Genomic DNA, 24,893 nt, shown 5'->3' with positions numbered 1-24,893 from the left:
GCCCCCCGACCCCCGTGACCTCCTGTGACCCCCATGACCCTCCTACCCGACCCTGTGACCCCTGACCGCATCCCCCCCCCACCCAGGATCTCTCATGACCCCCCGTGACCCCTGACCCCACTGCCCCCCCCCCAGGCACAGCAGATCCAGCCGCGTCACCTCAGCCTGCGGGGTCACGGGGGGTCACGGGGGGTCACGGGGGGTCACGGGGGGTCACGGGGGGGTCACAGGGTCATGGCACCAGTTATGAGGTCATGGGAGGGTCCCAGTGGGGTCACGTGGGGGGGGGATGGGACACGACAGGGTGATGGGGGGGTCGTGGGGAGTCACACGGCAGGGGATGGGAGGTCGCAGGGGTCGGGGGGTCACCGGGGGTCACAGGGTCATGGGAGGGTGCGGGGGGGGGTCACGGGGGTGCGGGGGCGGTGTCAGCGGCCCCCGGCCCCCTCGAACAGCCCCCACCCCCCGTCCCTCAGTTCCCCCGCCCCGAACCCCTCGGGGGCCTTTGGCACCCATCCCCCCCTCCCAGGACCCCCCAAACCCCCCCCACCCCGCACGCACGTGCCACCCCGGCTCCGGACGCCTCCTTGGTCCCGCCCACCCGTCGCCATGGCGCCCGGACGCTCGGCCGCCCATTGGCCGCCCCGCCGCTCCCAAGATGGCGGCCCCCGGGAGGGACGGGCGGGCCGGCGGGGCCGCCACACCCAAGATGGCGGCGGCGGCCGGACGCGCTGGTTCTCCCCTCGCGGCCCGGCAGGAAGTTCCCACTGGGCCGCTTCCGCTTCCGCCGTGTGCGCCCGCTTCCGGCCGCGCGCGGACCTCCCCCCCGCGGTACCGGCGGTGTCTTGGGGGGGTCCGGGGGGCCTGTGGGGGGCCGGGGGAACCTATAACGGGCCTATAGGGGGCCTGGCGGGCGTCAGCGGGTCTTGGGCAATATATAGGGGGTCTGAGGGGTCTATAGGAGGCCCTAGCGGGGACCCTGGCGGCCTATAGGGGACGCGATGGGTCTATAGAGGGATCTGGGGGCTGTATATGGAATGGTGGGAGGCCTGAGGGCATCGCTGGGGGGTCCGGGGGTGTCTATATGGGACCGGGGGTTGGGGGTGCGAAGCGTCTCCAGGGGACCTGGGTGTGCTGCTGGGGGGGTCTGTAGGGGTCCTGTGTGTGGGGGGGGTGCTGTGGGGAGTTCAGGGGGGCCTGTAGAGGCGGGGGGGGCTGTAGGGGTCTGGGGGCTCTATAGGGGCCCCGGGGGGGCTATGGGGAGTCCAGCGGGGCCTATAGGGGTCGGGGGGGCCTGTAGAGCCCGGGGCGGGCTGTAGGGGTCTGGGGCTCTACAGGGGCACTGAGGGGGCCGTAGGGTTCCTTGGGGGACCGTGGGATGGGCAGACGTCTAAGGGGGCGTGGCAGCCCCTATAGGGGGTCTGTAGGGGGTGTATAGGGCCACTGTGGGGGCTGTGGGGTGGGGAGATACCTAAGGGGGCGTGGCAGCCCCTATAGGGGGTCTGTGGGGGGCAGAGGGCTGACGGCAGCCCCCAGCCCCCCGCCCCACCATGCTGCTGCCGCTGCTGCTGATGCTGCTGCTGGTGCCGCCGGCGCTGCTGGGTGCCGTGGAGGTGATGCGGCCCCGCGGCGTCTCCCTCTCCAGTGAGTGCCGGGGCAGGGGGATGCGGCGGGGGCCCCCCCAAACCCTGGGCCCCCACACCCCTGAGCCCTCTCCCCACCCGCATCCCGCCCCCCCTCCCCAGACCACCACTTCTACGAGGCATCGAAGCCCTTTACGTGCCTGGACGGCTCCGCCACCATTGCCTTCGCCTGGGTCAACGACGACTATTGCGACTGTCGTGACGGCTCCGATGAGCCTGGTGAGCCCCCCCCGGCCACAGAGGACCCTTAGGTGGGCACCCAGGTGTTCCTGACACCCCACCCCCACACCCTGTGTCCTGTGTCCCCCCGCAGGGACGGCGGCGTGTCCCAACGGCCGCTTCCACTGCACCAACGCCGGGTACCGGCCCCAGAACATCCCCTCAGCCCACGTCAATGACGGCGTCTGCGGTGGGTCGGGGGTCCCTGGGGGGGTTTAGGGGGGTCCCTGGGGGGGGTTCTGGGTCCCTGGGGAGGTTTCTGGGTGTCCCAGAGAGTGGGTCAGGGTCCCTAGGGGGATTTTGGCATCCCCCAGGAGGTTTTGGGAGGTCCCTGTGGGGGGGGCTCTTGGGGTCTGTGGGAGGTATGGGGGGCCCTGGGGAGGTTTCTGGGTGAACCAATGGGTGGGTTGGGCTCCCAGGGGGGCTCTTTGGTGTCCCTGAGAGATATTGGGGTCCCTGGGTGGGCTTTGGGGGGTCCCAGGGGGTGGGTAAGGGTCCCGGGGGGGCTTCTGGGGGGTCCCAGGCAGTGAGTGGGGGTCTGTGGGTGGCTTTTGGGGATCCCTCAGGTCCATGGCAAGTTTTGGGGGTCCCTGGGAAGGTTTTGGGGGTCCCAGGTGGTGGGTGGGCATCCCTGGGGGGGCTCTTGGGGGTCCCTGAGAGGTGTCGGGGTCCCTGGGGAGGTTTTGGGGGTCCTAAAGAGTAGGTGGGGGTCTGTGGGAAGTTTTGGGGGGTACCCAGGAGGGTATTGGTGTCTGGGGGTGCTGATGGGGGTCCCCCAAGGGGGTCTGTGCTGTTGCGGGAGGTCTTGGGGGGGGTTTGGGGTCCCCGGGGTGCTGAACACCCCCCGCCCCCCCAGATTGCTGCGATGCCACCGACGAGTATGACAGTGGGGCTGCCTGTGAGAACACCTGCAAGTGAGCCTGGGAGGGACTGGGGGGCACTGGGAGGGGTCTCTGGGGGGGACTGGGGGGCACTGGGAGGGGTCTCTGGGAGGGACTGGGAGGAACTGGGTGCTGGTGCCGCAGGGAGCTTGGCACTGGAGGTCACTGGGAGGTCACTGGGCGCGGGGAGCTTGGCTCTGGGGGGGGTCACTGGGGGGTCACTGGGCGGCACTGGGAGGTCACTGGGCACAGGGAGCTGGGCTTGGGGGCGCACTGGGGGGTCTCTGAGCGCACAGGGGGGTCACTGGGCACAGGGAGCTGGGCTTGGGGGGTCGCTGGGGGTCGCTGGGCACGCTGGGGTGTCACTGGGTGCACTGGGGGTCACTGGGCGCGCTGGGGGGTCGCTGGGGGGTCACTGGGCGCACTGGGGGGTCACTGGGGGGTCGCTGGGCACAGGGAGCTGGGCTTGGGGGGTCGCGGGGGGGTCACTGGGCGCGCTGGGGGGTCGCTGGGGGGTCGCGGGGGGGTCACTGGGCGCGCTGGGGGGTCGCTGGGGGGTCGTGGGGGGTCACTGGGCGCACTGGGGGGTCACTGGGGGGTCACTGGGGGGTCGCTGGGCGCAGGGAGCTGGGCTTGGGGGGTCGCGGGGGGGTCACTGGGCGCGCTGGGGGGTCGCTGGGGGGTCGCTGGGCGCAGGGAGCTGGGCTTGGGGGGTCGCTGGGGGGTCGTGGGGGGTCACTGGGCGCACTGGGGGGTCACTGGGGGGTCGCTGGGCGCAGGGAGCTGGGCTTGGGGGGTCGCGGGGGGGTCACTGGGCGCACTGGGGGGTCGCGGGGGGGTCACTGGGCGCACTGGGGGGTCACTGGGGGGTCGCTGGGCGCAGGGAGCTGGGCTTGGGGGGTCGCGGGGGGGTCACTGGGCGCACTGGGGGGTCGCTGGGGGGTCACTGGGCGCACTGGGGGGTCGCTGGGGGGTCACTGGGCGCACTGGGGGGTCACTGGGGGGTCGCTGGGCGCAGGGAGCTGGGCTTGGGGGGTCGCGGGGGGGTCACTGGGCGCACTGGGGGGTCGCTGGGGGGTCACTGGGCGCACTGGGGGGTCGCTGGGGGGTCACTGGGCGCACTGGGGGGTCACTGGGGGGTCGCTGGGCGCAGGGAGCTGGGCTTGGGGGGTCGCGGGGGGGTCACTGGGCGCACTGGGGGGTCGCTGGGGGGTCACTGGGCGCACTGGGGGGTCGCTGGGGGGTCACTGGGCGCACTGGGGGGTCACTGGGGGGTCGCTGGGCGCAGGGAGCTGGGCTTGGGGGGTCGCGGGGGGGTCACTGGGCGCACTGGGGGGTCGCTGGGGGGTCACTGGGCGCACTGGGGGGTCACTGGGGGGTCGCTGGGCGCAGGGAGCTGGGCTTGGGGGGTCGCGGGGGGGTCACTGGGCGCACTGGGGGGTCGCTGGGGGGTCACTGGGCGCACTGGGGGGTCACTGGGGGGTCGCTGGGCGCAGGGAGCTGGGCTTGGGGGGTCGCGGGGGGGTCACTGGGCGCACTGGGGGGTCGCTGGGGGGTCACTGGGCGCACTGGGGGGTCACTGGGGGGTCGCTGGGCGCAGGGAGCTGGGCTTGGGGGGTCGCGGGGGGGTCACTGGGCGCACTGGGGGGTCGCGGGGGGGTCACTGGGCGCACTGGGGGGTCACTGGGGGGTCGCTGGGCGCAGGGAGCTGGGCTTGGGGGGTCGCTGGGGGGTCACTGGGCGCACTGGGGGGTCACTGGGGGGTCGCTGGGCGCAGGGAGCTGGGCTTGGGGGGTCGCTGGGGGGTCGCGGGGGGGTCACTGGGCGCACTGGGGGGTCACTGGGGGGTCGCTGGGCGCAGGGAGCTGGGCTTGGGGGGTCGCTGGGGGGTCACTGGGCGCACTGGGGGGTCACTGGGGGGTCGCTGGGCGCAGGGAGCTGGGCTTGGGGGGTCACTGGGCGCACTGGGGGGTCACTGGGCACAGGGAGCTGGGCGCAGGGAGCTGGGCTTGGGGGGTCGCTGGGGGGTCACTGGGCGCACTGGGGGGTCGCGGGGGGGTCACTGGGCGCACTGGGGGGTCGCTGGGGGGTCACTGGGCGCACTGGGGGGTCGCGGGGGGGTCACTGGGCGCACTGGGGGGTCACTGGGGGGTCGCTGGGCGCAGGGAGCTGGGCTTGGGGGGTCACTGGGGGGTCGCTGGGCGCACTGGGGGGTCGCTGGGGGGTCACTGGGCGCACTGGGGGGTCACTGGGGGGTCGCTGGGCGCAGGGAGCTGGGCTTGGGGGGTCACTGGGGGGTCGCTGGGCGCACTGGGGGGTCGCGGGGGGGTCACTGGGCGCACTGGGGGGTCACTGGGGGGTCGCTGGGCACAGGGAGCTGGGCCGCCGGGAGCGCGAGGCGCTGCAGCGCCGGGCCGAGGTCGCGCGCGAGGGCGCCCGCATCAAACAGCGCCTGGCGCAGGAGGCGGCGGCCGCGCGCCAGCAGCAGCAGGTGCCGGGGGCGGGGCCCGGTGGGGGGGCGGGGCCCGGTGGGGGGGCGGGGCCCGGTGGGGGGGCGGGGCCCGGTGGGGGGGCGGGGCCCGGTGGGGGGGCGGGGCCCGGTGGGGGGGCGGGGCCCGGTGGGGGGGCGGGGCCCCGGGGGGGCGGGGCCCCGGGGGGGGCGGGGCCCGGGGGGGCGGGGGGGCGGGGGGGGCGGGGCCCCGGGGGGGCGGGGGGGGCGGGGCCCCGGGGGGCTGGGTGGGCCCCTGGGCGTGTGTAGGAGTCACACAGAGGCTCTTGGGGGGTGTGGAGGGGGATGTGGGGGTCCCTTGAGGCATGGAGGGGGTCTGGGGGGGCGGATACTGGGGGGACCTGCAGGGTGTGGGGGGGTGGAGGGGAGCCCCTGGGGTCCGTAGGAGTCACGCAGAGGTCCGGGGGGGTTTGTAGGGGTCTTGGGGGTCCTCTTGTGGATATTGGGGGGACCCCTGGAGTCTAGAGGAGCCCTTGGGGTGCATAGGAGTCATGCAAGAGTCCCAGGGGGATGTGGGGGTGCCCCAAGGGATGGAGGGGGTCCTGGGGGGGAAGGGGGGACACACTGAGGTTTTGGGGAGCTTTTGGGGGGTCCATTGTGGATACTGGGGGGACTCCCGGGGTCTGTAGGAGTAACACAGAGGTCTTGGGGGGTGTGGAAGGGGATGCGGGGGTCCCCTGAGGCATGGAGGGGGTCCTGGGGGGTTTAGGGGTATCAGGGGTCCCCTTGTGGATATTGGGGGGACCCCCGGGGTGTAGGGGGGCCCCTGGGGTGCACAGAGGTCCCAGGGGGATAGGGAGGGTCCTGGGGGTGCTGGGGATTTCTTGGGATGCTGTGGGGCTCCAGGGGTGCCGGGGGGCGCTCTGGGGGTGCCGTGGGGGTCTCGGGGTGCTGACCCCCCCACAGGGGCGCCTGGCGGAGCTGCAGGAGGCGCGGCGGGGGCTGGAGCAGCGCGTGGGGACCCTGCGGGCAGCCAAGGAGGCGGCCGAGGGGCCCGAGCGGGCGGCCAAGGAGGAGCATCGGCGCCGCTGGGAGGGTACGGGACCCCCCCGGCACCTGGGGACCCCCCCCAACACCTGGGGATCCCCCGCACACACACCTGGGCCCCCCCCCCGCGCATGTGGGGACCCCCCCAACACCTGGGGGACCCCCTTGTTCCTGGGGGACCCTCCCCAGCACCTGAGGATCCCACGCACACACCTGGGGACCCCCAGTACTTGAGCCCCCACCCTGAACGTGGGGACCCCCACACACACACAGCTGGGGACCCTGCAACATCTGCGGAGCCCCCACCCCGGGGTGAGGGGCTCCCGGACCCCTGGGTCCCCATGGGTGGGGGTGCCCAGTTCCCTGTGGGTGGGGGACACTTGGGTCCCCGTGGGTGGGGGGCACCCCAATGTCTGGATCCCTTGGGTGGGGGGTACCTGGATGATCCATGGGTGGGGGTTGGAGTCTCCTGGACGTGGGGGTCCCCTGGGGGGGTGGGAGGGGTGTCTCCTGGACACGTGGGTGTCTGTAGGTGGGTGGTGGGGGGGCCTGGGGGCCTGGTCCCATGGGTGGGGGTGGGGGTCTCCCGGAGGCCGGACCCCCCACGGGCTCCCCCCAGCAGAGCAGCGCGCGGCAGCGGCGGCAGCGGAGGAGGCGGCGCGGGCGGACGAGGCCTTCGCCGAGCTGGACACCGACGGGGACGGGTGGTGAGCTGTGGGGGGGGCACGGGGGGGTCCCCAGTGTGTGTCTGGGGGTGGCGTGGACCCCCCCCAGGACCCCCCTTCACCCCGCGCCCCCTCCCCAGGGTGACGGCGGCAGAGCTGCGCGCCCGCCCTGAGCTGGACACCGACGGGGACGGCGCCGTCTCGGAGGAAGAGGCCCAGGTGGGACCCCCGGCCCCACCCCCAACCCCCCAGACCCCTCCCCAGACCCCGGGGGGACCCAGGCGCCCGTAAGGGGGACACCCCCCCTCAAATGACGCCCCCCCACCCCACCAAATATCCCCCCCCACCCAGGCATTGCTGGGGGACCCGGCGCCAGTGGACGCCGCCACCTTCCGCGACCGCCTCTGGGCCACCATCAAACAACGCTACCGGCCCCAGGTGGGTCTTGGGGGGGTCCCCAAAGCTTGGGGGGGTCCCCAAAACTTGGGCAGGGGTCCTCTGGGCTTTTGGGGGGGATTCTCTGGGCTTTGGGGGTGCAGGAGGTGTTGCTGCCTCCCGAATTTGTGTAGGTCCTACCTTAAGTTCCTATGGGGAAACTGAGGTGGGGGGTAAGGGGTCTGGGGGGCCTGACCCCCTCCCCCCAATGCTCAGGGCCAAGCCGAGCCCCCCCCACCCCCCCCCCGAGACCCCCCTGGAGGAGACTCCCCCTGAGGAAGAGGAGGAGGAGGAAGAGGAAGAGGCTGAAGAGGAAGATGAGGACAGCGAAGGCCCTGAGGAAGAGCTGAAGGTGTGCATGGGGAGGGGGTGCAGCATAGCTGGGGGCACCCCCACCCTACGCCCTGCTTTGGGGGGCCCTGGGGACCCCCCTCCTGAGCCTGCTGCCCCCCCCAGGTGCCCCCCCCGGAGCACCCTGAGGAGAAGGGTCCTGAGGAGACCCCCCCGGCCCCCCCCTTCGACGCTGCCACTCAGGCCCTGATTGATGGTACTGGGGGGGGGTCCCGGGGGGATTTTGGGGAGGGGGGTGTTGGGGTGGGTGTTGGGGCATCAAGGGGAGGTTTTGGGGTGTCCCAGGGGGTCTTTGGGGGTCTCTGGGGCATTTTGGGGAGGGGGGTGTCATGGGGGGGTGTTGGGGTGGGTGTTGGGGCATCAAGGGGAGGTTTTGGGGTGTCCCGGGGCTGTTTAGGGGGGCCTTGGGGTGTATCAAGGGGGGGGCTGCAGTGTCTGGGGGGGTGTCTAGGAGGAAAGGGGGGGCTGGGACGGGATTCGGGGGGCTGTGGGTTTATGAATGCTGGGAGGACGTGTGGGGGGGTGACCCCTGCCCGCCCCTCCCCAGTGGGGATCTGGGGCCGCTCCCAGTTTGGGGCCCCCCCTCAGCCCCACGACCCCCCCCAGCTGCCCAGCAGGCCCGCGAGGAGCTGGAGGAGGCCGAGCGAGCCCTCAAGGAGGCCGAGGAGTCCATCAGGTGGGGCGGGGGCCTGGCACCCCCGAGACCCCCTTTTTGGGGAGGGTGGGAGCACCCTGGAACCCTCTGTCCCCTCCCATTGTGCAGGGGGACACCCCAAAACTCCCCGGGGGGGGGGGGGAACGACACCCCAAACCCCCCCACATGCGTAAAGCCTGTGTCAGCTTTGCACTGTGTGCCTCAGTTTCCCCTGGGGTGAGAGTGCGGGGGGGGGGGGTCTGGGGTTCTGGGGTGGTCTGGGGGTGCCCCTGACCCCCCACTGTGACCCCCCCCCCATCCCGGCAGGGCCCTGGAGCAGGAGCTGGCCTTCGACTTCGGCCCCCAGGGCGAGTTCTCGTACCTGTACAGCCAGTGCTACGAGCTGAGCACCAGCGAGTGAGGGGGGGCACTGGGGGAACTTCGGGGGGGCAGAGCATGTGGGGGGGGCCGGGGGACAGCGGGGGGTTGGGGTGGGCCATGGTGGAGATCTTGGGGGGCCAAGTATAGGGGACATCAGGGGACTTTGGGGGACCGAGGAGGGGATGGGGGGGGTTACGGGGATATGGGGGACACACACAGTTTGGGGGTGTTGGGGAGTGGGTATAGGGACACTGGGGGGGGTCACTGGGGGCTGGTAATGGGGATATTGGGGGGCTGGGGGGGACAGAGGCGGGGGTGCTGGGGAGTAGGGGTGGGCACACTGGGAATGCTGGGGGGGGGTCACTGGGGGCTGGTAAGGGGGATATTGGGGGGCTGGGGGATTATAGAGACCATGGGGGGGACACACAGCTCGGGGGTGCTGGGGAGCGGGTGTGGGGACACTGGGAACACTGGGGGGGGTGTCATGGGGGGCTGGGGGGGGGTCATTGGGGGGGCTGGGGGAGCAGGTGTGGGGACATTGGGGGGCTCTGCAGGGGGGGCTGACAGCAGGGGACACTGGGGACAGAGCCAGGGGACGTGAGGGCAGTTCTGGGGGACACGGGGGGAGTTGAGGTCCCCCTGTGGACCCCCCCGTGTGACCCCCCCCCAACACCACGTGCTTCCCCCCCCAACACCACGTGCTTCCCCCCCCCCACCCAGGTACATCTACCGCCTCTGCCCCTTCAAACGCGTCTCCCAGAAACCCAAACACGGCGGCGCCGAGACCAACCTGGGGTGAGGGGACCCCAGACCCCCCCTGGGGACACTGTCACTGTCCCCCCCGTGTCCCCTGTCCCCCCACCCCTCACGTGTGTGTGTGTCATCCCCCTCCCGCAGGACGTGGGGCGCCTGGGCCGGCCCCGAGCACGATCGCTTCAGCGCCATGAAGTACGAGCACGGGACGGGCTGTTGGCAGGGCCCCAACCGGGCCACCACGGTGAGGGGGTTCTCCGGGGTGTCCCCTGGGGTGTCTCCCTGGGGGCACCCCATCAACCCAGGGTGTCCCCGGGGGTGTCCCCCCAGGGTGTCCGCTGGGATGCCTCTATGTCCCCTGTGGTGTCACCGTGTTGCCCCATCAATGTGGGGTGTCCTGGGGTGCCCTATCAAACCGGGGTGTCCCCTTGGGGTGCCCCATCAATCTGGGGTGTCCCCCAGGGTGTACCCTGAGCCCTCTGGGGTGGTCCCATGTCCCCCTGGGGTGCCCCATCAACCCAGGGTGTCCCCTGGGGTGTCCTTGTGTCCCCCTGGGGTGCCCCATCAACCCAGGGTGTCCCCACCGCCTCCTGTGTGACCCACATCCCCTGGGGAGCCCCTCTGGGGGTCTCCCCGTGTCCCATGGGGTGCCCCATCAACCTGAGGGGGTCCCCAGCCCCCTCCTGTGTGACCCACATCCCTGTCCCCTGGGGTGTCCCTGTCCCTGGGTGCCTCAGCTCCCCCAGCCCCTGGGGGTGGGTCCCCTTGCCCTCAGGGTGTCCCCTGCCCCCTTGGGGTGCCCCGGACCCCCACTGACCCCCCCCCACCCGCAGGTGAAGCTCTCCTGTGGGACGGAGACGGCGGTGACGGCCACGACGGAGCCCAGCCGCTGCGAGTACCTGATGGAGCTGGTGACGCCGGCGGCGTGTCACACGCCTCCCTCGCACGAGGACCACGACGAGCTCTGACCTGGGGTACCACCGACTCCCCCCCCCACAGGGACCCCCCCCCCTTGCCCGCCCACACCCTCCTGGGTGCCCCTCGGGGTGCTCTTCTCCCTGGGTGAGGGGGTGACACCACGGTCCCTGCCTCACTTTCCCTCTCCCACAGCCCGGCGGGAGCTACCAGGACCTCAAGAAACTGCGCCCCCCGCCCCCCCTGCCCAGGACCCCTCGGGCGGGGGGGATTTGGGGGGGTCACACACCCCACACAGGACACTGCGACTGAGCCGGGGCGGGGGGGGGGGGTCCACGGGCGATAAAACCCGAATCCTCCCCCCGCCCGGGGGTCCCCATGGGGGGTGTGGGGCGGGGGGTGTGTGGGGAGGTAGTGATGGGGGGGCGGGGGGGGTGGCGTCAGACAGTTCCATCACTCTCCAAACCAAGAAATAAAAATAAAAATAGACTTTTCAAGCGGCGTGTGCCCCCCACCCCCCGAAACCCCCCCCCCGAAGCCCCCCGGCGGGTCATAGCTCGTCCCGCGCGGCGCTGTCGAGGGGCGACTGGAGCACGTCGGAGTTCTGGGCCTCCCGCCTCAGCTCCTGCTGCTCCTTCATCTTCTGGGACTTGGCGCGGTCCCAGTCGGTGGCGGTGGCTTCGTCGTCCCACACCACCGAGGTCTCGGTGTCGCTGACGTACCCCTCCTCCCCCGTGTAGTGCGTGGGGAACACCAGCAGCGGCTCGGCCGAGAACGCCACCACATCCCGCCGGGGAAAGTGCTTGGTGTAGTCGGCGCTGGCGAGGGAGAGATGCGTTAGGGGAGCCGGGAAAAGGGCTTTTTCCCCACCGGAATAGGAGCGATTTTGGGGTAGGAGGTCCTGGGGAGCTCGGAGGGCTGCCAGGACGCCGGAGGAGAAAATGCTCCGAGGGAAGCGGATGAAAAGGGGTGAGGAACCAGCTCCAAGGGGAAAACGGAGCCGGAGGCGTGAGAGAACCAGCTCCCAAGGGACAGGAGACCCGGCTCCGAGGGAAAATGGATCCGAAGGGATGCAAGAACCAGCTCGGAGGGGAAAATGCAGCCAAGGGGATGCAAAAACCCAGCTCCAGAGGGACAAGGAACTAGCTCTGAGGGAAAACGGAGCCAAAGGGACAAGAAAAGCCAGTTCCGAGGGAAAAATGGATCCAGGGGACACAAAAACCTGCTCCAAAGGGCCAAGAAATGGTCTCTGAGGGGAAAATGGAGCCAAAGGGACACAAAAACCAGCTCCAAAGGGCCAAGAAATGGTCTCTGAGGGGAAAATGGAGCCAAAGGGACACAAAAACCAGCTCCAAAGGGCCAAGAAATGGGCTCTGAGGGGAAAATGGATCCGGGGGGACGCAAAAACTAGCTCCAAAGGGCGAAGAAATGGTCTCTGAGGGGAAAATGGATCCAGGGGGACACAAAAACCAGCTCCAAAGGGCCAAGAAATGGTCTCTGAGGGGAAAATGGATCCAGGGGGACACAAAAACCAGCTCCAAAGGGCGAAGAAATGGTCTCTGAGGGGAAAACGGATCCAGGGAACGCAAAAACCAGCTCCAAAGGGCCAAGAAATGGTCTTGGAGGGGAAAATGGATCCGGGGGACACAAAAACCAGCTCCAAAGGGCCAAGAAATGGTCTCTGAGGGGAAAATGGATCCGGGGGACACAAAAACCAGCTCCAAAGGGCCAAGAAATGGTCTTGGAGGGGAAAATGGATCCAGGGGGACACAAAAACCAGCTCCAAAGGGCCAAGAAATGGTCTTGGAGGGGAAAATGGATCCGGGGGACACAAAAACCAGCTCCAAAGGGCCAAGAAATGGTCTCTGAGGGGAAAATGGATCCGGGGGACACAAAAAACAGCTCCAAAGGGCCAAGAAATGGTCTCTGAGGGGAAAATGGATCCGGGGGACACAAAACCCAGCTCCAAAGGGCCAAGAAATGGTCTCTGAGGGGAAAATGGATCCGGGGGGACACAAAACCCAGCTCCAAGGCGCCGCCGCCGAGGTCAAGCAGCGCCGAAGGCCCAAGCCGAGCCGCGACCCCCGTATCAGAAAGGCATCGCAGCCACGGCCACGAGCGCCCCAAGCTCCCGCGGGCCTCGGGGAACCCTCTGCACCCCCAGAAGCAGCAGCCGCCCCCCACGCCCAGCCCAGGACCACCCCCCCGACGACTCACAGCGGGTGTTTATTGAACATGACGGGCAGGAACTCGTCGACGGGCAGCATCTTGGCCAGGGGCTCGGCCGCCAGCAGCTTGCGGGCGCCCCGCAGCGAGAGGACGTATCCCAGCGTCCAGTAGGAATAATCGGCTTCCACCAGGTTCCTCACCCGCGGCACCGCCTTCTCCGGCCGCTCCACCTGCATCCTCTTCCTCCCGATGTAGCTGTGGGGCCGAGGGAGAGCCCGAAAGCGGCGCCGGTGAGTGGATGCCGGCGTTACCGCGGTCGGGGGGGCGTGGGGTGGGGGGGGGAGGTGGTGGGGGGTCGCGGAGGGACTGACATGAGGTCCCAGGCCAGCCCCGCCGCCTCCAGGTCGTGCATCAGGTTCATCAGGCGCCGCTTGAAGAAGATCTCGAAGCGCAGGTCGTCCTCGAACACCACCGACTTCTGCAGCCCCCGCGCCACGATCTGCGCGGGGGGGGGGACGCCGGGTTGTAGGGGAAAGGGGAAGGTGCCCGGTTCGCCTGCGAGGCCTGGGGGGGGCCCCAGCGACCCCCCACCCGTCCCCGTCCCCGACACTGCCCACACCCGGCCGGGAGCCAGGCGGTGCCCGCAGGGCCTGGGACCCGCCTCGCCTGGCCCTTGGCATGAGGGACGCGTCCCTGCCCTTCCCTTGGGATCAGGGACTCGTCGGGATCAGGGACGCGTCCCTCCCTTCCCTTGGGATCAGGGACTCGTCCCTCCCTTCCCTTGGGATCAGGGACTCGTCCCTCCCTTCCCTTGGGATCAGGGACTCGTCGGGATCAGGGACGCGTCCCTGCCCTTCCCTTGGGATCAGGGACTCGTCGGGATCAGGGACTCGTCCCTCCCTTCCCTTGGGATCAGGGACTCGTCGGGATGAGGGACTCGTCCCTCCCTTCCCTTGGGATCAGGGACTCGTCGGGATCAGGGACTCGTCCCTGCCCTTCCCTTGGGATCAGGGACTCGTCGGGATCAGGGACTCGTCCCTCCCTTCCCTTGGGATCAGGGACTCGTCCCTGCCCTTCCCTTGGGATCAGGGACTCGTCGGGATCAGGGACTCGTCCCTCCCTTCCCTCGGGATCAGGGACTCGTCGGGATCAGGGACTCGTCCCTGCCCTTCCCTCGGGATCAGGGACTCGTCGGGATCAGGGACTCGTCCCTCCCTTCCCTTGGGATCAGGGACTCGTCGGGATCAGGGACTCGTCCCTGTCCTTCCCTTGGGATCAGGGACTCGTCCCTGCCCTTCCCTTGGGATCAGGGACTCGTCGGGATCAGGGACTCGTCCCTGTCCTTCCCTTGGGATCAGGGACTCGTCGGGATCAGGGACTTGTCCCTCCCTTCCCTTGGGATCAGGGACTCGTCCCTGCCCTTCCCTTGGGATCAGGGACTCGTCGGGATCAGGGACTCGTCCCTCCCTTCCCTTGGGATCAGGGACTCGTCCCTCCCTTCCCTTGGGATCAGGGACTCGTCCCTGCCCTTCCCTTGGGATCAGGGACTCGTCGGGATCAGGGACTCGTCCCTGTCCTTCCCTTGGGATCAGGGACTCGTCCCTCCCTTCCCTTGGGATCAGGGACTCGTCCCTCCCTTCCCTTGGGATCAGGGACTCGTCGGGATCAGGGACTCGTCCCTGCCCTTCCCTTGGGATCAGGGACTCGTCGGGATCAGGGACTCGTCCCTGCCCTTCCCTTGGGATCAGGGACTCGTCCCTGCCCTTCCCTTGGGATCAGGGACTCGTCGGGATCAGGGACTCGTCCCTCCCTTCCCTTGGGATCAGGGACTCGTCGGGATGAGGGACTCGTCCCTCCCTTCCCTTGGGATCAGGGACTCGTCGGGATCAGGGACTCGTCCCTGCCCTTCCCTTGGGATCAGGGACTCGTCGGGATCAGGGACTCGTCCCTCCCTTCCCTTGGGATCAGGGACTCGTCGGGATCAGGGACTCGTCCCTCCCTTCCCTTGGGATCAGGGACTCGTCGGGATCAGGGACTCGTCCCTGCCCTTCCCTTGGGATCAGGGACTCGTCGGGATCAGGGACTCGTCCCTCCCTTCCCTTGGGATCAGGGACTCGTCGGGATCAGGGACTCGTCCCTCCCTTCCCTTGGGATCAGGGACTCGTCGGGATCAGGGACTCGTCCCTGCCCTTCCCTTGGGATCAGGGACTCGTCGGGATCAGGGACTCGTCCCTCCCTTCCCTTGGGATCAGGGACTCGTCCCTGCCCTTCCCTTGGGATCAGGGACTCGTCGGGATCAGGGACTCGTCCCTCCCTTCCCTCGGGATCAGGGACGCGACCCCTTCCTCACTGCCGGGACTGGGGACGCGACCCCTTCCCCTTGTCCCCTCCCTCCCGTCGGGGTTCATCCCGCCCTTGCTGACAGCACAGGGGGGCTCTTCCCCTTCCTTCCCATCGGGATTAGGGCCCCCCATCCCTTCCCCCCCCCCGCCAGCAGCATCCCAGTGTCCCCCTGGCAGCGTCCCAGTGTCATCCCCCCCAGTGCTCCCCCAGCCCCAGCCCTGTCCCAGTGCCCCCCAGCCCTGACCCCACCCCCAGCCCTGTCCCGGTGCCCCCCCAGCCCTCTCCCGGTGCCCCCCAGCCCTGACCCGGTGCCTCCCCCAGCCCTCTCCCGGTGCCCCCCAGCCCTGACCCGGTGCCCCCCCAGCCCTGACCCGGTGCCCCCCCAGCCCTCTCCCGGTGCCCCCCAGCCCTGACCCGGTGCCCCCCCCAGCCCTGACCCGGTGCCCCCCCCAGCCCTCTCCCAGTGCCCCCCAGCCCTGACCCGGTGCCCCCCCCAGCCCTCTCCCAGTGCCCCCCTCACCTCCTGCCAGACGCGGTAGTGGCTGAGGAAGCAGCCCAGCTCCCCCTTGGTGAGGGGCCGCCCGTGGTAGGGGTCCTTGTACCCCGGCAGCATCCGGATGCCCAGCGCCTCCACCTCGCTGCTGTTCATGGCCCTGCAACGCACCCGCGACCCTGCGACCCTTCCCCAGGGACCCCCCTGGGACGCCCCCGGACCCCCGGGACCCCCACGGGACCCCCTTGGGACCCCCCCCCAGACCCACTTGCCGTCCACAGCCTCCACCAGCTTGCAGGCGATCTCCTGCTCGTGCAGCGTCCGCAGCATCCGCTCCCGCCGGTCGGCCCGTCGCTGCAGGTTAATCATGAACACCTGGGAAAGGGGGGGCCCAAACTTCAGAGGGGGGGGAACCCCCACCCCGAAATCCAGCGTATGGGGTGCGGGGAACCCCCAAAGGCAGGAGAGAGGGTCAATAAACTCCCAAAATCCAGGAGAGAGGAAAAAACATCCTCCGAAATCCAGAATATGGGGGTGGGAAACCCCAAATCCAGGAGGGATTAAAAATAAACCCCCAAAAATTCAGAAGAGAGGGGAAAAAACACCCCAAAATCCAGAACATGGGGGGGGGAGGGGAGACCCCAAATCCAGGAGAGGATAAAAAAAGACCCCCAAATTTCAGAAGCGAGGAAAAGAAACCCCCAAATTTGAAAAGAATTCAGAAGAAAAAGGGGAATAAACAACCCCAAAACCAGAAAAAAAGGGAGAAAACACCCCAAAATTGAGGAGAGAGAGGTAACGAACCCCGAAATCCAGGAAAAAAGGGAAAAAACACCGCCAACATTTAGAAGAAAGGGAGAAAAACACCCCCAAAATCCAGAAGAAAAGGGAAAAACCAACCCCAAAAATGAGACGAAAGGAAGGGAAACGCCCCAAAATCAAGAATGGAGAAAAACACACCAAAATCGGGGGGGGGGGGGGGGGGGGGGGGTACCCGAACCCCCAAATTCAGAAGAAAAGGGAAAAACCACCCCAAAAATTGATAAGAAAGGGGGGAACACCCCAAGTCCTACAGAAAAGCCCCCCCCGCCTCACCTCGTCGAAGCCCATCTTGTCGGGGACCTTGGGGGGCACCCAGACGTGGGGGGAGGGCTCCGCTGGGGGGTGCTTCACTGGGGGGGGAAGGGGGGGAGGGACTCAGTTGGTGAAGCCCCCCCCGGACCCCCCCTGGGACCGGAGCCTTGGGACGGGGGGGGCAGAGCCAGAGCGAGCGGTAATAAATCCCACCCCACCCATTCCATCCCAGCCATCCCACCCCACCCATTCCATCCCAGCCCCCCCCGTTCCACCCCAGCCCCCCCAGTTCCATCCCAGCCCCCCCAGCTCCACCCCAGCCCCCCCAGTTCCACCCCAGCCCCCCCGTTCCATCCCAGCCCCCCCAGCTCCATCCCAGCCCCCCCAGCTCCACCCCAGCCCCCCCAGTTCCACCCCAGCCCCCCCTGTTCCATCCCAGCCCCCCCAGTTCCACCCCAGCCCCCCCAGCTCCACCCCAGCCCCCCCGTTCCACCCCAGCCCCCCCCGTTCCATCACAGCCCCCCCTGTTCCACCCCAGCCCCCCCAGTTCCACCCCACCCCCCCAGCTCCACCCCAGCCCCCCCCAGTTCCACCCCAGCCCCTCCAGTTCCACCCCACCCCCCCAGCTCCACCCCAGCCCCCCCAGCTCCACCCCAGCCCCCCCAGTTCCACCCCACCCCCCCAGCTCCACCCCAGCCCCTCAAAGGGCCTTTGTGCCCCGGCACAGCACAAAGCTCCCCTGTGCGCCGGGCGGGCGCCGGGCGGGGGAGGGGGGTGAAACCGCAGCGGGCGTGTCCGTCCGTCCGTCCGTCCGTCCGCCCTCACCCATGATCTCGAGCTGGACGTGCAGGAAGCTCTCGGCCTCGTCCCGCAGGGTGCTGTGGGAGCGCAGCGGCACCGGCAGGAACCCGAACACCTCCCGGTTACACACGAACATCTGCACGTCTGCAGGGTAAGCCGGGCTGGAGTTAAGCCGGGCTGGAGTTAAGCCGGGCTGGAGTTAAGCCGGGCTGGAGTCAAAGTTACGCCCGGCTGAAGGTGAAGCTAAGCGGCGCTGAAATTAACACCAGGCTGAAGTTAAAGTTAAGCAGTGGAAAAGTTAATGCTAGGTTGAAGCTGAAGTTAAGTGAGCCTGAAGTTAAGCCAGCCTGAAACTAACACTAGGCTGAAGTTGAAGTTAAGCGAGGTTACAGCTAATGTTAACGTCAGCCCAAAGCCAAAGCCAATACCAACTAAACACCATAAAAGCTAAAACCAACACTAGCCCAAGGCTAAAGCTGATGCCAGCCCAAAGACAACACTTGCCCAAAGCTAAAACCGACCCAAAGCTGGAGCTGGCCCAAAGCTAAAACTGACACCGACCCAAAGCTACAACAGATGCTGGCCCAAAGGCAAAGCTGACGCCAGCCCAGAACTAAAACCAACGCCGGCCCAAAGCTGAAGTCGGCCCACAGCTGAAGCTGACGCCAGCCCAAAGCTAAAACTGACACCGGCCCAAAGGCAAAGCTGACGCCAGCCTAAAAATAAAATCAACGCTGGCCCAAAGCCAAAGCTAGCCTAAAGCTAAAGCTGGCCCAGAGCTAAAACTGACACCGGCCCATAACTAAAGCCGACACCAGCCCAACGCCAAAGCTGGTCCAAAGCCGCTGCCAGCCCAAAACTAAAACCAACACTGGCCCAAAACTAAAACTGATACCGGCCCAAAAGCAAAGCCGGCCCAAAGGCAAAGCTGCCGCCAGCTCTAAACTAAAACCAACACCAGCCCAAAGGCAAAGCCGACACGGCCCAAAGCCAGCCCAGAGCTAAAGCCGGCCCAAAGCCGAAGCTGACACTGGCCCTGACCTAGGACCGACGCCGGCCCAAAGGCAAAGCCGGCGGCGGCCCTGACCTAGGACCGACGCCGGCCCAAAGGCAAAGCCGCCGGCGGCCCTGACCTAAGACCGAAGCCGGCCCAAAGGCAAAGCCGACACGGCCCAAAGCCAGCCCAGAGCTAAAGCCGGCCCAAAGGCAAAGCTGACAGTGGCCCTGACCTAAGACTGATGCCGGCCCAAAGGCAAAGCCACCGGCGGCCCTGACCTAAGACTGACGCCGGCCCAAAGGCAAAGCTGACACTGGCCCTGACCTAAGACCGACGCCGGCCCAAAGGCAAAGCTGACACTGGCCCTGACCTAAGACCGCCGCCGGCCCAAAGGCAAAGCTGACAGCGCCCAAAGGCGACGCCGGCGCCCCGGCGCTCACCCGCCTGCCGGCAGGAGAAGGCGAAGACGATGATGTCGTCGAAGGCCCAGGTGTAGTCGGGGCGGGGCGGGTAGAAGGCGAGCGCCCGCGACGCCTCCTTGCGGAAGGTGGAGTGCACCATGGGCACGGCGAAGCAGCCCCGGCGCTCCCGCTTCCGGATCGGCAGGTAGGCCGGCGTCCGCCGGTAGTAACCCTGCGAGAGGCCGCGGCTGCCTGGCGCGGGACCGGCGACGCGGCACCCAGGGGAGCCGGCACCCAGGGGAGCCCCAGGATCCGGCACCCAGGGGAGCCCGAGGATCCAGCACCCAGGGGACCCGGCACCCAGGGGAGCCCAAGGATCTGGCACCCAGGGGAGCCCGAGGATCCGGCACCCAGGGGACCCGGCACCCAGGGGAGCCCAAGGATCCGGCACCCAGGGGAGCCCGAGGATCCGGCACCCAGGGGAGCCCGAGGATCCGGCACCCAGGGGACCCGGCACCCAGGGGAGCCCCAGGATCCGGCACCCAGGGGAGCCCGAGGATCCGGCACCCAGGGGACCCGGCACCCAGGGGACCCAGCACCCAGGGGAGCCCAAGGATCTGGCACCCAGGGGACCCGGCACCCAGGGGAGCCCGAGGATCTGGCACCCAGGGGACCCGGCACCCAGGGGAGCCCGAGGATCCAGCACCCAGGGGACCCGGCACCCAGGGGAGCCCAAGGATCCGGCACCTAGGGGAGCCCAAGGATCCAGTGCCCAGAGGATCCGGCACCCAGGGGACCCGGCACCCAGGGGAGCCCGAGGATCCGGCACCCAGGGGAGCCCGAGGATCCAGCACCCAGGGGACCCAGCACCCAGGGGAGCCCGAGGATCCGGCACCCAGGGGAGCCGGCACCCAGGGGAGCCCCAGGATCCGGCACCCAGGGGACCCGGCACCCAGGGGACCCGGCACCCAGGGGAGCCCCAGGATCCGGCACCCAGGGGACCCGGCACCCAGGGGACCCGGCACCCAGGGGACCCGGCACCCAGGGGAGCCCGAGGATCCGGCACCCAGGGGACCCGGCACCCAGGGGACCCAGCACCCAGGGGAGCCCGAGGATCCAGCACCCAGGGGAGCCGGCACCCAGGGGACCCAGCACCCAGGGGAGCCCAAGGATCTGGCACCCAGGGGACCCGGCACCCAGGGGAGCCCGAGGATCCAGCACCCAGGGGAGCCCAAGGATCCGGCACCTAGGGGAGCCCAAGGATCCAGTGCCCGGAAGACCTGGCACCCAGGGAACCACGAGGATCCAGCACCCAGGGGATCTGGCACCCAGGGGACCCCAAGGATCCAGTGCCCAGAGGATCCGGCACCCAGGGGATCCAGCACCCAGGGGACCCTGAGGACCCAGCACCCAGGGGACCCCGAGGACCCAGGGCACCCCGAGGATCCAGGGGACCCCGAGGATCCGGCACCCAGGGGACCCGGAGGACCCAGCACCCAGGGGACATGGCACCCAGGGGACCCCGAGGATCCAGTGCCCAGGGGACCCAGAGGATCCAGCATCCACAGGATCCAGCACCCAGGGGACCCCGAGGATCCAGCACCCAAAGCACATGGCACCCAGGAGATCCAAAGGACCCAGCACTCAGGGGATCTGGCACCCAGGGGACTTGGCACCCTCAGTGCCCCGGGGATGAAGCACCCAGGGGACCTGGCACCTAGGGGACCCCAAGGATCCAGCACCCAGAGAACCCAGAAAACCCAGCACCCAGAGGATCTGGAGAACACGGCACCCAGGGGACCCGGCACCCCGAGGACGTGGAGAACGTGGCACCCGGGGGACCCAGCACCCCGAGGACATGGAGAACACGGCACCCAGGGGACCCAGCACCCCGAGGACGTGGAGAACGTGGCACCCAGGGGACCCAGCACCCCGAGAACATGGAGAACACGGCACCCAGGGGACCCAGCACCCCGAGGACGTGGAGAACACGGCACCCAGGGGACCCAGCACCCCGAGGACGTGGAGAACGTGGCACCCAGGGGACCCAGCACCCAAAGGATGTGGAGAACGTGGCACCCATGGGACCCAGCACCCCAGGGACCGGCCCCCACCTGCGCCGTCATCCCGCACCAGAAGTTGGAGTAGGCGGCGCGCGAGTCGAGCATGGGCGCCACCACCGTCTTGTTCTCGGCCATCAGCAGCCCCAGGGTGTCGGGGTTGGTCAGGACGTTGTCGGCGTCCAGGAACTGCCCAGCGGCACCGCGAGGCGCCGTCAGCCCCCGCAGGGCCGCCGCGGGCTGCGCCCCCCGCCCGGGGGGCCCCGCGCCCCCTTACCAGCAGGTAGTCGGCCCAGATGGCGCGGGCGGAGTCCAGCGCCGCCTGCCGCAGCTTCATCACGTGCTCGTAGCGGGACGGGGGCCAGTGCTTGGGACCCTCCTCGTCGGGGTAGGACCTGGGGGTGGGGGGGGGTGGGGGATGAACGCGCCCACCCGCCCCGCAGGGACCCCCCCGGGACGGGGCACCCACAGCCTGAGACACAGCACCCACGCCCCAGGGACCCCCGCCCCGGGGTGGGGCACCCACAGCCTGAGACACAGCACCCACGGCCCAGGGACCCCCACCCTGGGGTGGGGCACCCACAGCCTGAGACACAGCACCCACGGCCCAGGGACCCCCGCCCTGGGATGGGGCACCCACAGCCTGAGACACAGCACCCACAGCCCACAGGGACCCCTGCCCCAGGGTGGGGCACCCACAGCCTGAGACACAGCACCCACAGCCCAGGGACCCCCGCCCCGGGATGGGGCACCCACAGCCTGAGACACAGCACCCACAGCAAGCCCCCCCCAGGACATGGCACCCACAGTGACCCTCCCAAATCTGAGCACCCACAGCCCTGGGAACCCCCAAACTTGGGCACCCCCAGCCCACAGGGACCCCCTTTAGCCTAAGGACCCGCAGCCCATATCCCCCCCCCCTCGCCCCCCCCCAACCAGGCACCCACAGCCCACGGGAGACGCCCCCCCCGCCCCCAACGGGGCACCCCCACCCCCCTCCCAAGCAGCGCCTGAGCCCCCCCTCCCTGGCCGGCCTCCCCCCGCCCCCCCTCCCCGGGTGCTCCCCACTGGCGTGCCCCCCCACGCGTGCCCCCCCACGCGTGCCCCCCCCCACGCGTGCCCCCCCTCACCGCGGCTCCTCGAGGGGCCGCCACTCCACGCGGTGGTAGAGCCCCCGCACCCGCCCCAGCCACTCCCGCAGCAGCGCCGTCGTGTTGTCCACGCTGTGATCCACGGCCACCCTGGGGGGGCACCCCAAAAACACGCGTGTGTCCCCCCCCCGCCCCGCGCCCCCTCCCCACGCGTCCTCCTCGAGCGTCCCCCCCCGCACAGGCTCCCCAGCCCCGCGACCCCCTCCATGCGTCCCCCTCCACTCATGCCCCCCCGCCCCGTGTCCCCCCCGCGCCCCTTCCCCCGCCCCTTCTCCCCACGCGTGTCCCCCCGCGCCCCTTCCCTGCACCACGCGTGTCCCCCGCGCCCCTTCCCCCCCTTCGCCCCACGCGTGTCCCCGCGCCCCTTCCCCCCCTTCGCCCCACGCGTGTCCCCGCGCCCCTTCCCCCCCCTTCGCCCCACGCGTGTCCCCTGCGCCCCTTCCCCCCCCTTCGCCCCACGCGTGTCCCCGCGCCCCTTCCCCCCCTTCGCCCCACGCGTGTCCCCGCGCCCCTTCCCCCCCCTTCGCCCCACGAGTGTCCCCCGCGCCCCTTCCCCCCCCTTTGCCCCACGCGTGTCCCCCCGCCCCTTCCCCCGCCCCTTCTCCCCACGCGTGTCCCCCGCGCCCCTTCCCCCGCCCCTTCTCCCCACGCGTCCCCCCGCGCCCCTTCCCTGCACCACGCGTCCCCCCGCGCCCCTTCCCTGCACCACGCGTGTCCCCCGCGCCCCTTCCCCCGCCCCTTCGCCCCACGCGTGTCCCCCGCGCCCCTTCCCCCCCCTTCGCCCCACGAGTGTCCCCCGCGCCCCTTCTCCCCACGCGTGTCCCCCGCGCCCCTTCCCCCGCCCCTTCGCCCCACGCGTGTCCCCCGCGCCCCTTCCCCCGCCCCTTCGCCCCACGCGTGTCCCCCGCGCCCCTTCCCCCGCCCCTTCTCCCCACGCGTGTCCCCCGCGCCCCTTCCCCCGCCCCTTCTCCCCACGCGTGTCCCCCCACCCCTTCCCCGCACCACGCGTGTCCCCCGCGCCCCTTCCCCCGCCCCTTCTCCCCACGCGTGTCCCCCGCGCCCCTTCCCCCGCCCCTTCTCCCCACGCGTGTCCCCCGCGCCCCTTCCCCCGCCCCTTCTCCCCACGCGTGTCCCCCGCGCCCCTTCCCCCCCCACGCGTGTCCCCCGCGCCCCTTCCCCCCCCACGCGTGTCCCCCCGCGCCCCTTCCCCCCCCACGCGTGTCCCTCCCCTTCCCCCCCCCCGCGCCCCCCCCCCCGCGCCCCGCCCACCAGAGCGCCGTGCGCTCCTTGGGGTGCCGCAGCCGCTCGAGCGCCCCGAGCGTGGCGGGCAGCGCGTGGGCCGCGTTCCGCGCCAGCAGCGCCACGGCCACGCGCGGCGGCCGCAGCGGCGACTCGGGGCTCCAGCGCTCCTCGGGGAAGTACCCGCCCGCCGGGCCCGGCCCCGCCGCCAGCGCCAGCAGCAGCAGCGGCCACGGCCGCGCCGCCGCCATCCTGCGCCGCCCGGCCCCGCCCCGCCCCTGGGCCCGCCCCCCGCCGCGCGCCCGCCCCGGCCCCGCCCCGCCCCTGGGCCCGCCCCCCGCCGCGCGCCCGCCCCGGCCCCGCCCCGCGCCCCGCCGGCCGGGACCCGCCGCGGCCCGCGCCTCCGCGCCGTGGCCACGCCTCCCGCTCTGGCCACGCCCACCCTCCGCTTCCCGCTCCCCCCCCACCCCGCCATTCCGGCCTCGCCCCGCCCCCCTCCCGCTCCCCCCCATGGCTCTGTCCCCTCCCCTCCCCCCCCACCCCCCCATCTCTCCCCTCCCCCCATGGCTCTGTCCCCTCCCCTCCCCACCCCCCCATCTCTCCCCCCCCATCTCTCCCCTCCCCCCCATGGCTCTGTCCCCTCCCCCCCCCATGGCTCTGTCCCCTCCCCTCCCCCCCCACCCCCCCACCTCTCCCCTCCCCCCCATGGCTCTGTCCCCTCCCCCCCACCCCCCCATCTCTCCCCACCCCCCCATCTCTCCCCTCCCCCCCATGGCTCTGTCCCCTCCCCTCCCCCCCCACCCCCCCATCTCTCCCCTCCCCCCCATGGCTCTGTCCCCTCCCCTCCCCCCCCACCCCCCCATCTCTCCCCTCCCCCCCATGGCTCTGTATGCCCCCACCCCGGATCTGCCCCCTCCCCCCCCCCGACACGCCCCGCCCACGCGTGTCGCCATTTCCCATCGCTCTATCGCCGCCCCCCGCGGGGGGGGGTGGGGGGGTGGGGGAGGGTCACACCCGTGGGGGGAGGGGTCCCGCGGCCCCCCCCCGCCCCCCCAACCTTCAGACTTTCAAACTTTCCACTATTTTCCCTTAAAAAATGCCAATGTTTTCCCAATAAAATGTCACTTTCAAGTGTTTTGCCTTAAAAGTCTCGTGTTTTACCTCCTCGATGTTGCGTTTGCGTATTTTGCCGTCAAAACTTCACGCAGTTTTACCTTCCAAATTACTTTTACCTTCAGAATTTCACCCTTTCAAGCCTTTTTACCTTCAAAATTCATTTTTTACTCTCAAAATTTCACACTTTCACATATTTTGACCTTCAAAATGCACTTTTTTTCCATCCAAAACCTCCTTTCCCTCCCTCCCAGCGCCGCCCCGGCGCGGGGGCTGCCTTCGGGGCACGAGCGATGCCGCCGCCGCCCCCTTTCCTCCCGCTCCGACGCTCGGGAGCGGCCGGCGGCGTGCCGGGGAGGCGATTCCCGCCAAACCGCGGCAGCACGGCGCCTACAAACCATTCCCAGCGAGGCTAAAGGCTGCGGAACCTCCCTCGCGCCGCCGGGTAGAGCCGTAGCGAGACCCGAGCCGCGCCGCCCGCTCCCCGCGGAGCTGCCGAGGCCTCCCCGGCGCCGCAATCCCGCCGAGCCCGCGCAGACGCAGAAACGCCTCCGGGAAAGGGCGGTAGAGGAAGGGCAGAAATTCTCCCGGCGGGATCGCGCGCTGCGGCGGGACGGCGCTAGCCCAGGCCCTTCGCTCGCCCACGCCTATTTCCACCCGAGGAATAATTGTTGGCTAC

The 24,893-nt window shown here is 70.0% G+C and overlaps 2 protein-coding genes across 2 annotated transcripts; one reads left to right on the top strand and one right to left on the bottom strand.

Annotated features, from left to right (window-relative positions):
- Positions 1-695: 695 nt before the first annotated feature.
- Positions 696-10,782, top strand: PRKCSH (PRKCSH beta subunit of glucosidase II). Its single transcript, XM_064437319.1, is given in 19 exon segments — positions 696-831; positions 1,537-1,644; positions 1,746-1,862; positions 1,957-2,052; positions 2,719-2,776; positions 5,117-5,234; positions 6,159-6,288; positions 6,859-6,946; positions 7,045-7,123; positions 7,256-7,342; positions 7,556-7,612; positions 7,614-7,691; positions 7,796-7,886; positions 8,297-8,366; positions 8,652-8,741; positions 9,426-9,500; positions 9,603-9,702; positions 10,292-10,432; positions 10,569-10,782. Coding segments are annotated over 17 exon segments (1,563 nt in total). The 5' UTR covers positions 696-831; positions 1,537-1,550; the 3' UTR covers positions 10,427-10,432; positions 10,569-10,782.
- A 124-nt stretch (positions 10,783-10,906) lies between these two features.
- COLGALT1 (collagen beta(1-O)galactosyltransferase 1) lies at positions 10,907-23,387 on the bottom strand. The gene is made up of 12 exons (XM_064437317.1): positions 23,132-23,387; positions 21,842-21,952; positions 20,989-21,106; positions 20,766-20,900; positions 18,691-18,883; positions 17,278-17,397; positions 16,474-16,550; positions 15,647-15,753; positions 15,406-15,538; positions 12,914-13,041; positions 12,591-12,797; positions 10,907-11,191 (listed from the first exon to the last, which is right to left on the bottom strand). Exons 1-12 carry the CDS (start codon positions 23,350-23,352, stop codon positions 10,924-10,926), a joined length of 1,818 nt encoding a protein of 605 aa, XP_064293387.1. The 5' UTR covers positions 23,353-23,387; the 3' UTR covers positions 10,907-10,923.
- Between the last annotated feature and the right edge of the window lie 1,506 nt (positions 23,388-24,893).

This window comes from Phalacrocorax carbo, chromosome 30 (genome assembly GCF_963921805.1).
Source record: "Phalacrocorax carbo chromosome 30, bPhaCar2.1, whole genome shotgun sequence".
Lineage (NCBI taxonomy): Eukaryota > Metazoa > Chordata > Aves > Suliformes > Phalacrocoracidae > Phalacrocorax > Phalacrocorax carbo.
Note: the sequence above shows the minus strand (reverse complement) of the source record. Positions and strands in the feature narration are given on the sequence as shown.

Coding starts and splice junctions, on each gene's coding strand:
- COLGALT1 (XM_064437317.1), bottom strand. CDS start 23,352: ATGGCGGCGGCGCGGCCGTGGCCGCTGCTGCTGCTGGCGCTGGCGGCG. Junction 18,884..20,765: donor GGTGCGGGATGACGGCGCAG/GTGGGGGCCGGT, acceptor GGCCTCTCGCAG/GGTTACTACCGGCGGACGCC. Junction 15,754..16,473: donor ACAAGATGGGCTTCGACGAG/GTGAGGCGGGGG, acceptor CCCCTTTCCCAG/GTGTTCATGATTAACCTGCA.